Below are 11,766 nucleotides of genomic sequence, written 5' to 3'. Positions count from 1 at the left end.
GGAAAGTGGCTGGGATTTGGGTTTTTTTTGTTCATGAGGGAAGCCTGTTGTGTCATAGAGAAGACTTGCTTTTTAAGAGATTAAAGAAACTTTTAAGAGACTTAAAGACAGTTTCTGTGACTCTGGATAAGTAGTATTAGAGTTCTTTGTTAATCTTGGTGCTGTTATGCCAACGGTCTACTATTAATATCATGGCGCTTCTCTTGTTGGATGCCTTAATTGCTATTTCTTGGCTGTGTCCTAGGGGTTGTGTAGATTTTCCCCCATAGAGTGCCAGTCTGCTATTGACTGTTTAAGAAACAACATAGCCCAATGCAGAGTTTCCTGCATTATGAAATATGTAATTATATTCTTGTAGTTGCCATAGGGAAGAGAGTTCTTGAGAGTAACTTCATCTTAACAGTCAAAAGACTATTTGATATAGAGTTAACAAAAAAGAACAGGTTAATCCCCTTGTTGTCATGGTTGTTTCCTGTGTTGGCATTATGTTGTTTGTAATGTGGCTGTTACTGACTTAGTTTCATTCCTTCTCCTGGGGAACAGCTGTCATCAGGGCTTTTGTGGTTGCTGGCCAAGTTTTGACACAGAGTGTTTGGGCATATTTTCACATTATTTCCTCTGAATTTGGTGGAACAAATCACATTTTTTTTCTTTGAGTTTTTATTTGTTGGTGTAAAGTTTCTAGGAGGTTTAAATGTAATTTTGTTATATGGTTGGAATAAATGTCTACACTGATCTTTAAAAATGTGGTAAAAATGGCCGCATGTGTTTCCTTTTTTTAATTCGCCAACTAGCCTCTAATGCTTTTTATAAATTGGAAAACACTGCTTTAAAAGAAGCAGATTCTTTATCTGTTCAGTTATTAGTATTTAATACATTGTACTAGATCTACTGCATCACTAATTTAGTGCTAATTGTCCCTAAACTGTGTTTGCATGTTATTTTGGGTATTATGCATCTTTAAAAATTAGTGATTTGAAACTAGTTACCTGATGATACTTTCAATTGTTTATATTTTGTACAAAATCAGAGTAAGGTGTTTCAAGCTCAGTTGCCTTGTAAAAGAAAATCCAGTTTATATAGATTGAGATTAGAATGTAAATATGGTAATTCCAGTTGGTTGACATAAGGTGAACATTACTGCTTGCTGAACAATTTGGGTATAATGCTTAATACGGGAACAGTAGATGATATAGTAAGTCAGTGTCACTGTTATCCTGCATAAAAGGATGGGTGTGAAAAAAGGAATGAGTGTATGAGAATGGAAAGATACAGATCCATAAATCCAGTTATTAGTGAGAGAAGGTTGTCTGATAGCTATGCTGATAAAGATAGCTCTGTCCCACTTTGATTTATCTCAATATATACTGCTTAAATATTGTGTCATTGGAAATAGTTACCTAATAGAGATGCCGTCGTATGCTCTCATGCTAAGCTCATTTTCAAGGGATAGCCTTAGCTAACTAGATTTGTGGTTCCAGTGCTAAAAAGTGCTGGCAAGAACAGTGTCTTGTATTACTTCACTGACAAGACCAGTTCACAGGTTGTTAAGAAATATGCTTGTCTTCCCCTCACACTCCTTTATGTCACCTCCCAGATTTCTCTGCCTTTTTTCTGTTGCATCTCTTCCTGGTGATCAAAATTGTGGTTTATCAAGAACTTTAGGTAATAAATTGTAACATCTCAAGTTCAGATGAAAGACTTAAGAAAAGTGGTTCAAACTTAAAACTTCAGCATTTTTTTGGAAAAATGTTCAGCAACTTAAAATATTCTCAGTCAATAAAGGCAACTCTGACATTATTGGTACTGAATTGGGCTACGTTCTACTTGTAGAATAGCCTTGAATGTTTTTACAAATATTTTGAATGGTTTGCCTCTAGTTTTGTATTTCCTTCCAAAAGCCATAGATATAAAAAAATCTTTTCCTGGGTGCTACTCTTCGGGCTGTTTTCACAAAATTCCTGGCTAATCTCAGCAAGTAAATGTCATACACCATTTTTCTTCTCATGACACGTAGTTCTTTATCCTCTTATTTGGCCACTGAAATGTGATAACCCTAAGAAGATGATCTCTAATGTATTAGATAACCTCAGGTTAATATTTGATAAAGGCTCAAAATTAATGTTTTTTAGTCTAGACTTCTAATATGGCCATGAGTCTGTTCTGAATTTTTTATTTTTTAATTTTTTTTAATTTAGGTATCGGTAGCATGCAGTCATTCTAAGCAGGCAGCATGCTTACCTGAGCTACATGCCATAGAAAATACTGTTTACTAAACCTTTTAATTGTATTCTGTGGTTAGTTTTCAGTAATAAAAATAGAAGGATTACTGTTGTACCTGTGCTAAAGACATTTGTAATACTATATTCCATACGAGCACAGTAAGATGATTGTAGGAGGCAAAGTAACAATGCATTGTCATAGAAGCTACTGTAGGAATCACTGTTGCACTTTCATCTGGGGCCTTTAGGTAATGTTTCTAGCATGGAACTATTCTTTCTTTTCAGTTTCCTTTAGCGCATACAGGAAACAAATGCTTTATAGCAGGCCTAAGCATTTTTCTAACTCATCTCCTGTGTAATACTACAATTACTCATGTGTATGGAACTGTTCACAAAGCCAGTTTCCATCATTTATCAGCAGTCCTGGCTAACCGGGGAGGTTCTAGTTGAGTGGAAGATAACAAATATGACGCCCATCTACAAGAAGGGCTGGAAGGAAGGTCCAGGAAACTACAGGCCTGTCAGTCTGACCTCGGTGCCGGGGTAGGTTATGGAGCAGATCATCATGAGTGCCATTAATCAGCATATGCAGGACAACCAGGTGACCAGGCACAGTCAGCATGGGTTTATGAAAGGCAGGTCCTTCTTCACTAACCCAATCTTCTTCTGTGACAAGGTGACCCACCTAGTGGATGAGGGAAAGGCTGTGGATGTTGTTTACCTGGACTTCAGTAAAGACTTTGACACTGTTTCCCACAGAATTCTCCTGGAGAAACTGGCTACTCATGGCTTGGGTGGGCATACGCTTTGCTGGCTAAAAAACTGGCTGGAAGTCTGGGCCGAAAGAGTGGTAGTGAATGGAGTTAAATCCAGTTGGTCGCCGTTTAAATCCAGTGGTGTTTGCCAGGGCTCAGTCCTGGGGCCGGTTCTGTTGAATATCTTTATCAGTGATATGGACGAGGGGATCAAGTGCATCCTCAGTAAGTTTGCAGATGACACCAAATTAGGCAGGAGTGTCAACCTGCTTGAGGCTCTGCAGAGGCATCTGGAGAGGCTGGATCGATGGGTCGAAGCCAATGGTATGAGGTTCAACAAGGCCAAGTGCTGGGTCCTGCACTTGGGTCATAGCAACCCCAGGCTTGGGGAAGAGTGACTGGAAAGCTGCCCGGCAGAAAAGGACCTGGGGGGATGGTTGACAGCCAGCTGAATATGAGCCAGCAGTGTGCCCAGGTGGCCAAGAAAGCCAATAGCATCCTGGCCTGTATTAGAAATAGCAGGACTAGGGAAGTGATCATCCCCCTGTACTCAGCACTGGTGAGGCCACATCTCGACTACTGTGTTCAGTTTTGGGCCACTCACTACAAGAAAGACAGTGAGGCTCTGGAGTGTGTCCAGAGAAGGGCAACAAAGCTGGTGAGGGATCTAGAGAACAAGTCTTCTGAGGAGCGGCTGAGGGAACTGGGGTTGTTTAGTCTGGAGAAATGGAGTCTGAGGGGAGACTATCACCATCTACAACTTGGAGGTTGTAGAGAGATGGGAGTTGATCTCCTCTCCCAAGTAACAAGTGATAGGACAAGAGGAAATGGCCTCAGTTTGTACCAGGGGAGGTTTAGATTGGATATTAGGAAAAATGTCTTCACCGAAAGGGTTGTCAAGCACTGGAACAGACTGCCCAGCGAAGTGGTTGAGTCACCATCCCTGGAGGCATTTAAAAGATGTGTAGATGTAGTGCTGAGGGACATGGTTAGTGGGGGTTTTGGCAGTGTTAGGTTGATGGTTCGACTCAGTGATCTTAAGGATCCTTTCCAACCTAGACAATTCTATGATTCTATATGTTAAATGGAGGACACAGTCTTTCTTAGCTTCATTTTGGATTGTGGGGTAGGAGGTGGCATGAAGAAATTGCTTTTGAGGCTATAATTGAAATATCTGTTTAATTTTTCCTCAATTTCATCTAATCTTCCAGTTGAGTACTGCTAAGGTTGTTTCCCGTTTTTTTTTTAAGATCGTTATCCATTGTTGTTTACAGGTCAATAATGACCGACTTGTACTACCTCAGTCAAACAGATGGAGCAGGAGATTGGCGAGAGAAAGAGGCCAAAGATCTAACAGATTTGGTACAGAGGAGAATAACTTATCTACAGGTAAGAGGGTAGAGCTTGTAAATCAAGGTAAACATTTTTATTTATATTTTTTACATAAACCACTTAGCTATGCCCTTGTAATAGAATAATTACATGACAGTTTTAAGTGTATGTTTGTATATCAATGAATTATATGCAAAAGGAATTAGAATGTTTCTTTCAAACATTATTTTATATGTATATGGAATGATAGTATTTCAAGCAAATCTTTGTGGGGTTTTTTGGGTTTTTTTGATCCTTGGTTTTCACTGGGCTGTACTTAGCTGTTTGGATTCTTTGTTTTATTATAAAAGCTAAGTCTCTGCTTTCCAGTTTTGATTCTTTAGAGTATCAGAATGCATAAATATGTTTGCACAGTGTTAAAAATAAAAATATGAAAGTCCTTGTATGAAACTTCAGAACAAGCAGCTCATTTTTAAAAATATGAGTATGCAAAATTGAAGTGCTTGTGTAAGATATTGTCCAGCCCTAGACTGTTTTCAACAGTTGTGTGCATAAAGCCATTTTAATATGCGTACTTGTGTGTGTCTCTAAAGTTTAAACAAAACTTGATCTGAAGGTTTTGGAGTTTTATCCATGTATGAATGCATGCAACTATTTATGTGGTGAGCAAAAAGATATTTGATGTAATCTGCTTTATTTGTACTTGGTTTGTTTTTCTTTGCACTGCTTTGTTTTGTATGGTCACCCCTAATGTCTGATCTTTTCTCTGTGTAAATAGCTAAATTTGTTTCTCAGATTTTCATTGCTGCACATTTCACAGTTCACATGTTGGAACCTTCTCTTCTGCGACCAAGTTATGTATTTGTTGCTTGTTAAATAGAAAAAGACACCCTTTTGTGGAAAAAACTTCCTGTAAATTATTCAGGAGGCATTGCTTTATTGTCTCCCATCAACTCCTTGTTGAGAACTGTTCCTCATTCTTCCAGTTTTGATGTCACTGTTTGGCAATGGTGTACTGTAACTACTTTTCATGCTGATAAATATGGCCTTTCTATGACTTTTTCTTTCCTTTCATCTTATGCATGTTGTCTTATCTAAGCATGTATACGTTTCTGGAGAGTGATTGTTTTCCTGTTGTGGTAGTTTAGGACAACAGAAGCTCAAAATTGAAGCACTACATAAATGCTTACATTGTTTTCCTGTGAATTTGAAACAAATTTACTTACTGAGTGAAGAGCTGGGAGCCCAGTTAGCTTCTCCTAAAATTCATTCAGACGTGTATAGTCTATGATAAAGGGCTTTCCTCCCTGTGAAGGTAATTTATTCTAATTTTAAAAAAAACCCATAGGAACAGCATTAGGAATGAAACCAGTGCCAAGTCACAACACACATAGAATCCCAATGTTTCATATTTGTAACACAACTAGTTAAAGCCTTTCAGAAAGCGTATTATAACCTCAGGTACTTCCAAGAAAGGTAACTGTCTTTATCCTTGTTATCTTGAGAAGGAAACCTGATGATGAGCATGAGCAGATGATTTACAGAAAGCTATGGCTTTTTTTATGGCTTTTTTTTTAGCATTCGTATTAGGTCTAACATACTTGGCTCAATTTCCATCATACAGGCAATTTTTTTCTGTTTTATTTATAGATTTGTTAAGAAGGAATCAGTAATAAAATTTCTGTCAGGGGAAGAACTGAGCATTTTTTCATATTTATTCATTTAAAATATAAAATTGATCATTATGGGTTCATCCCATAATACGGAGAAACACATAAGAAAATGAGTATTTCCCTCCTTTTTTTTCTAGAGTTCTAGTATTTTCTGTATTACAGAGGGAGTTACATTGTTTTTTTGTTGTTAATAAGTCATCACTGGTAGATTATAGAAATTGAAATCATATAAATGTATTACTGCTGTACATCAAATTCCATGACTGTTTCACATGAAAGGGTCTAGAAACTGTACAGAAGGGACCTGTTTTTCCATAGTAATAGTTTTTGAGATTTAAGTTGAAAAATGGCGATACGTATTTTCCAAAAAATGTAGTTGTAGCTTTGATAAATGTTGATATTTTTAGCATTATAACGGTGCAGGTCATCAAAAATAGCAATAAATTCTTGGGTTTAGTAAATATGCAGCAACACATTAAAAATCGTTTGAGTACTTTGTGAACAAATAATATTACCCTATTTATTCACTGTCTTTCAGGTTAGTTGAAACATTTTAGGTTTTTGTTTTACTGAAATGTGAACTAGAAATATGTAATGAGCCTTCTCTCACTAAACTATTCTTTCTTTCATAAGCTGTCTTTCTTTTTATTAATCTCCTTTCAATCTAAACATATCCAAAATTTTCAGTCATTCTTCATGTGTGAGAATTTATAATACCTTCTTCCTGATGTTTTCCTTCAACACTAATTCTTCACTAGGCTATTCAAAGTGAGCATCCAATAGTTGACAAATGACAACAGACTATTGATTTATGAAATAGCATCAAAATATGTTTTTTTCTTATCTTGTTTTTTTTTGTTTGTTTGTTTTAATGTAGTCTAAGGTATTACTTAGCTAATAATAAGTCTCCCTTGAGTTCATGTCACTATGGAACTGTTGAAAACCATGGCCAAGATTTTTAATTCAGCTGAATTTTGAAACTTGAATATTTTTTCTTCCACTATGCTTATTTTAAATGTATTTATCAATACAAAATTTCACTTTTCATGAGTCATGCTTACTTTGATTAGTTTCTTATGGAATTCATTACAATCTTCTCTAGACTACACTAATTTAAATTTTCTTAGTCATTTAATTTAACAGCTTTGCCTTTACCAGTTCTTCCATGTTTCTTGCGTGAAAGTACTAGTCCCACTAAGATAATTAGAGGCCATTTCTCTGCATATTTGCCATTTCTTGCTCCTTTTAATAGTTGAGTTCTGATCTTTGACCACACTTTGTCCCTTACTCCATGACTACCTTATTTCTTTGAAGGTTGTTTGCTAAAAGGCAACCCCCACCCCACCCCCCAAAGTCAGAAAAATTACACTGTAGCAAGAAACTGTGGATAGGATAGTTTAGTGCCTACATATGCTTATGGATGATCATTTACCTTCAGGTGTATACTGTTACCATCATTCATATGAAAGCTTCAAACCCCACAGCTGGTAATTCCCAATGTGTGCAACATTGCCTGAAGTTGGGGTCAAAACCTAGCCAAGTCTTCAAAGACAGAAAATATTCTTTCTCATGGGTAACTACAGTCTTTGAGATGGGTCATTCACATATACAATTACTACTCTCTCTCTTTTACTTTTTACTCTTTCTTTTGTTTGAAAAAACTGAGGATGCAATCTCTTGCCTACATGCCTATACACTAGGCCAGACATAAGCTTTTGGAGCTTGGGTGATTGTTGCAAGTAATGATCCAGACCTGGAATATGTCTATGACTACACATTTGGAAGACAAGTTGACTTGTTTTCCAGTGTTGGGTTTCAGGATTTTGAAGAGTACAGGGCTAACTGTAAGTATACAATGTAAAGCAGTCCATGGTCTGAAATTACACACTCTATTCATAATATAACCATATTTAAAAATAAAATTAAAAAAATTCAACAACCCTTGCCCACAACTCTAGGCCAGAAAGAACTACATGGAACATATTTGTAAGTTGTGGGTTGTTGGGGTTTTTTTTTGTGAAGAATAAAAGTACCATCTAGTTTTCTTTCTGGTACATGTTGAACAGTGACAGCTGCATTATTTTGGGACATCTCCCTGGGAAATCATTTAGATGAATGATTGTGAATAGTGATGACTGCTACTTCATTTGGATGGCATTACCATAAATCTGATTTAATGAGGCTACATTTAGCTAGTTCCCTGTAGTTAGAGCAACACTTAAAAAGCTAGGAACTTATATTTAAGCAAAAGACTATATTTTCAGAGATGTTCATTATCAAAAGATTGAAGAGAGTGTGCAAGAGAAGTCAGACAAGGGCTCCTGTAGTACTGTATATTCTGGAAGTGGTAGAGTGAGTAAATGATGACGAAGGCAGCAGTTTGTTTTCTTCCCCATTCCTTTTGTGCTTATTTTTGGTCTGTTTATTTTAGGAAGTTGTGATTCATCATGCAGTCACCCAATAGCAGAATATTTTTGCCTCCAATTTTTAAAAAAAATCAAAACATTTTGTTCAACTGTGAAGGTTAAAAATATAAGCAGGTGAGAAAGGTTTCTAAGTACTCAACAACATCATCAATTGTAATAGTCATAGTTTGCCATATTCATACTATTTATTTGGGGTTTTGTATGTATGCAAAGAAAAGGAAGTTGCTTACAAGACTGGATTCCAAGGTTTCTTGATTCCCCAGTATTTTTGGTGATTTAATGTATCACTTAAACTTTTTGTGTCTTAAACTGTATTAAATCATCTCTCCCTCCCGTTAAAATTAATGATATATGTTTCTAATAAAAGTACTTATGCTAAAATGACAACAACAGAAAAAAAGTCTCTGGGTACTCAGAATATGTGCAAAAGGATGTTCCCTTCACAACTGTAAGTCTTGAAAAGTGTAAACTTCTATCCTTCAATAATTCAAATCTAATGTATTATATCTTTTCCCAGTTATTCCACTTCACTCATGAGAAGCAATGTGTAGTATGTTGTGGCAGTTATAGTGTGCTATTGATAAATTCAAAGTAATTTGAAACGAAGGCAAAAGTAAATTTGAGTGTGGAAAAATATGTCATAGAAAATTCTCCATCAGCATTTACTTTTTTAGGGGGAAGGGGTACACTAGCTGAAGGACTTGAGCTATGTGTCTTTATGGGCACTTTTCTCGGAGAAGATGGTTTCTCTAATGGGCAGACCTTGTAGCACTCCAATTTTCCTATGGTAAACTCAGCAAACTCCTTAGGTTTATTTGAAAGCTTCCTAGCATTTACTCTAAATACATAGAATCCTGATAACTAACTCACTCAAAGAGAAAAATGTCATGAATGTTAGTCCTAGTTTCTGAATAGGTCTAAGAAGAAGATCTTCAGTAGTCTCTGCTGAAGCACACTTTGGTAGTCTCATCTTGAAATAATAAAGGCAAGATTAGATACTGACAAGGCAAACAGTTGAAAAAGGCCATATCCTTAAGATTAACTGAGATGTGTTCCTGGCTGCAAGTGCTACTGGCTTATTTAGGTAGTGTAGCTCCAGTCAAGATTTATGGTTATGAATTCATAATGTTGACACACTTCAGCTATGTCTTCTAATTGCCTTAAACTTGACAACCATGTCTATTATTAATTTGGTTAAATTTCAATCATTTGACTTATATACACTCATTTAATTATAAATGAATAAGTGACACTAGTGGTCAACAGAATTGAAAGGAGATAATTACCGTCATGTGGTTGTCTATCTAAGGGGAAGTCATTGAACAGAAGAATTAATAGGTTGTCTCTCAGATTCAGGTTTACTGACAGACAAGTAAGGCCTAAAAATGTAGCATCTAGCAGATGATTATTGTTACCTTGTTACATTCTTTTCTACAGCATCATCGGTTTAAAGTTTTCTTAATGCAGCTTTTTCTGTGGAAATAAGCGGGGAAGGTAGAGGCAAGAAACTCTTAGTACATCAACTGGAGAAGACTGAAGTTTGCACTTACCCTTCTTTAGATACCTCAGAATCCACCCAGGAGGATTCATTAGTTAAAAATGCATAGGAAACTTGATAAGCAATTCTGGAAGTACCAAAACTAGTATTGTCTTGGGAAATTATGTCATTTAAATAGTTAATAAAAAACGAAACTGTCTTTAAAGCACATTTTGTCATGTAAGGTTTCTATGACTAGCCTACTTCAGGTTTGGAAGTGTGGCTTGAACTGAAAATTTCTTATAAAGCCCCAGGAGCTCTGTTCACTTGTTGGAAGATTGTGCTCAATCATCCACCCTCCCATGCAAACCAAAACCTACTCATTGAGAGATTTAGTTATACTTTTGATGGAGTCCCAGGAATATTTGTACTTCAATATGCATTTCTTTTTCTTTCCATTTTACTACTATATATTTTAATAGTTCTGAATTACCTACTGAATGTATTGAAACTTACCTAATGGTGGGTTGAGATTTAAATGTGATTATATTTTTAATCTGACATTTTGTCCAGTGAATGATCAGTGGATTATTATTATTTTTTTTTTGTAGTTACACGTCTGGCTTTTATTCATGTTTTTTGTGAACAGATTCTTTCATTGTGTATTGACATCATTCTCTCAAGAAATAGGATTTTGCACAGAATTTGGGTGGGGCTGTCTCCTCCAGCAAACTATAGCATTGAGGAATAAAGTATTTATTGAGAATATAAAAAAAAGAACACCTTTGTTAATGAGTATCATACTATGTTTATGAGGTTACTTTGTAATTTGTAGCAGACTGTTTGCCTGCTCTGCTCTAGTCTGCCTTGATTCATTGGATGAGAGTATGTTTCTCAAAACTTTTTTAAATTTACAAACAACACCTGATAGTAAAATGTATGTTAAGCAGCAGAGTTTTCGTTTGCCAGTTTGTCATGTGTTTTGATGGCTAACTGCACACTTGAAAGCAGTGGAAGGCGGTGAGGCGTTGAAGCAGCACTTCTGACGTCTTTCCTGTCTGATCCTGCTGACTCTGAACAGGCTAACCAAGAGCCCTGGAGAAGAAGCTTCTTTGAGCACCGAGAGAAGTGGAACATGGGGACCTGGAAATAATTCTAAGACTATTTTTACTCCAGTCAAACAATGACAGGGAATGTTCCCAGGCACTGGAACATAATATTCTATACTGCTAAATTGTTAGAACAGTTCCTGGCATGCTTTTCACTCACATCAAGTAGTTTTCTCCCAAACAATTCTTTGGCTGTGGTTGAGACTTAGAACAAGACACTTTTCATAAATCTGCTGTGTGTGGCTACCCTGTTTTAAGAGGTTTGGAGAGTTTAATAGCATGGATGCAGTCTTTTCTGTGCTGGCTAGAATATGACTCAGGCAGATTTGATTTACTACTATAGATTTTGCTTATGTTTACATGTTTCAAATTGTGCTTATAACAATTTTGATTTTTTTTTTGTTGCTATTGTTTTATGCTAGTAATCTGAATGTAAAAAACACCATAAACTGTAATTTTGGAGCCATACATTGCATCAAGAAAATACTGTGGTGTTTCATTATTTTTCAGCAGCTTATGGAGTTAGTGGAGTGTGTTTCATTTTACTCGAGAGTACTCAGTCACCCAACAGGAATAAGAAACCAAAATGAACTCATGGAGCAAGTAATGTGCTAGAGAGTGTTACACCTATTGATTCTTTTGTTTAGTAGGTAGAATTACGTGAACAGAGATATGGTCTATTCTCACCATTCTTGCTGATGGTTCCATTTAAAATATTGTTCTTTGTTCAGGGGGAAAAATAAATACCCACTCAGTAATAGGTATTTCTCAG

At 36.3% G+C, this 11,766-nt stretch overlaps 1 protein-coding gene across 3 annotated transcripts in view; it reads left to right on the top strand.

The window, feature by feature from the left end:
- The window catches only part of FUT8 (fucosyltransferase 8 (alpha (1,6) fucosyltransferase)), a 66,565-nt gene that overhangs the window by 13,579 nt on the left and 41,220 nt on the right, over positions 1–11,766 (top strand). For all 3 annotated transcript variants that reach the window (XM_009895633.1, XM_009895632.1, XM_009895631.1), the window contains exon 4: positions 4,252–4,366. In XM_009895633.1, the coding sequence (XP_009893935.1) occupies positions 4,252–4,366 (115 nt within the window). The remainder of the gene's footprint in view (positions 1–4,251; positions 4,367–11,766) is intronic.

The sequence above is a fragment of the Charadrius vociferus genome, unplaced genomic scaffold (assembly GCF_000708025.1).
Source record: "Charadrius vociferus isolate BGI_N301 unplaced genomic scaffold, ASM70802v2 scaffold111, whole genome shotgun sequence".
Classification (NCBI taxonomy): Eukaryota; Metazoa; Chordata; class Aves; order Charadriiformes; family Charadriidae; genus Charadrius; species Charadrius vociferus.
Note: the sequence above shows the minus strand (reverse complement) of the source record. Positions and strands in the feature narration are given on the sequence as shown.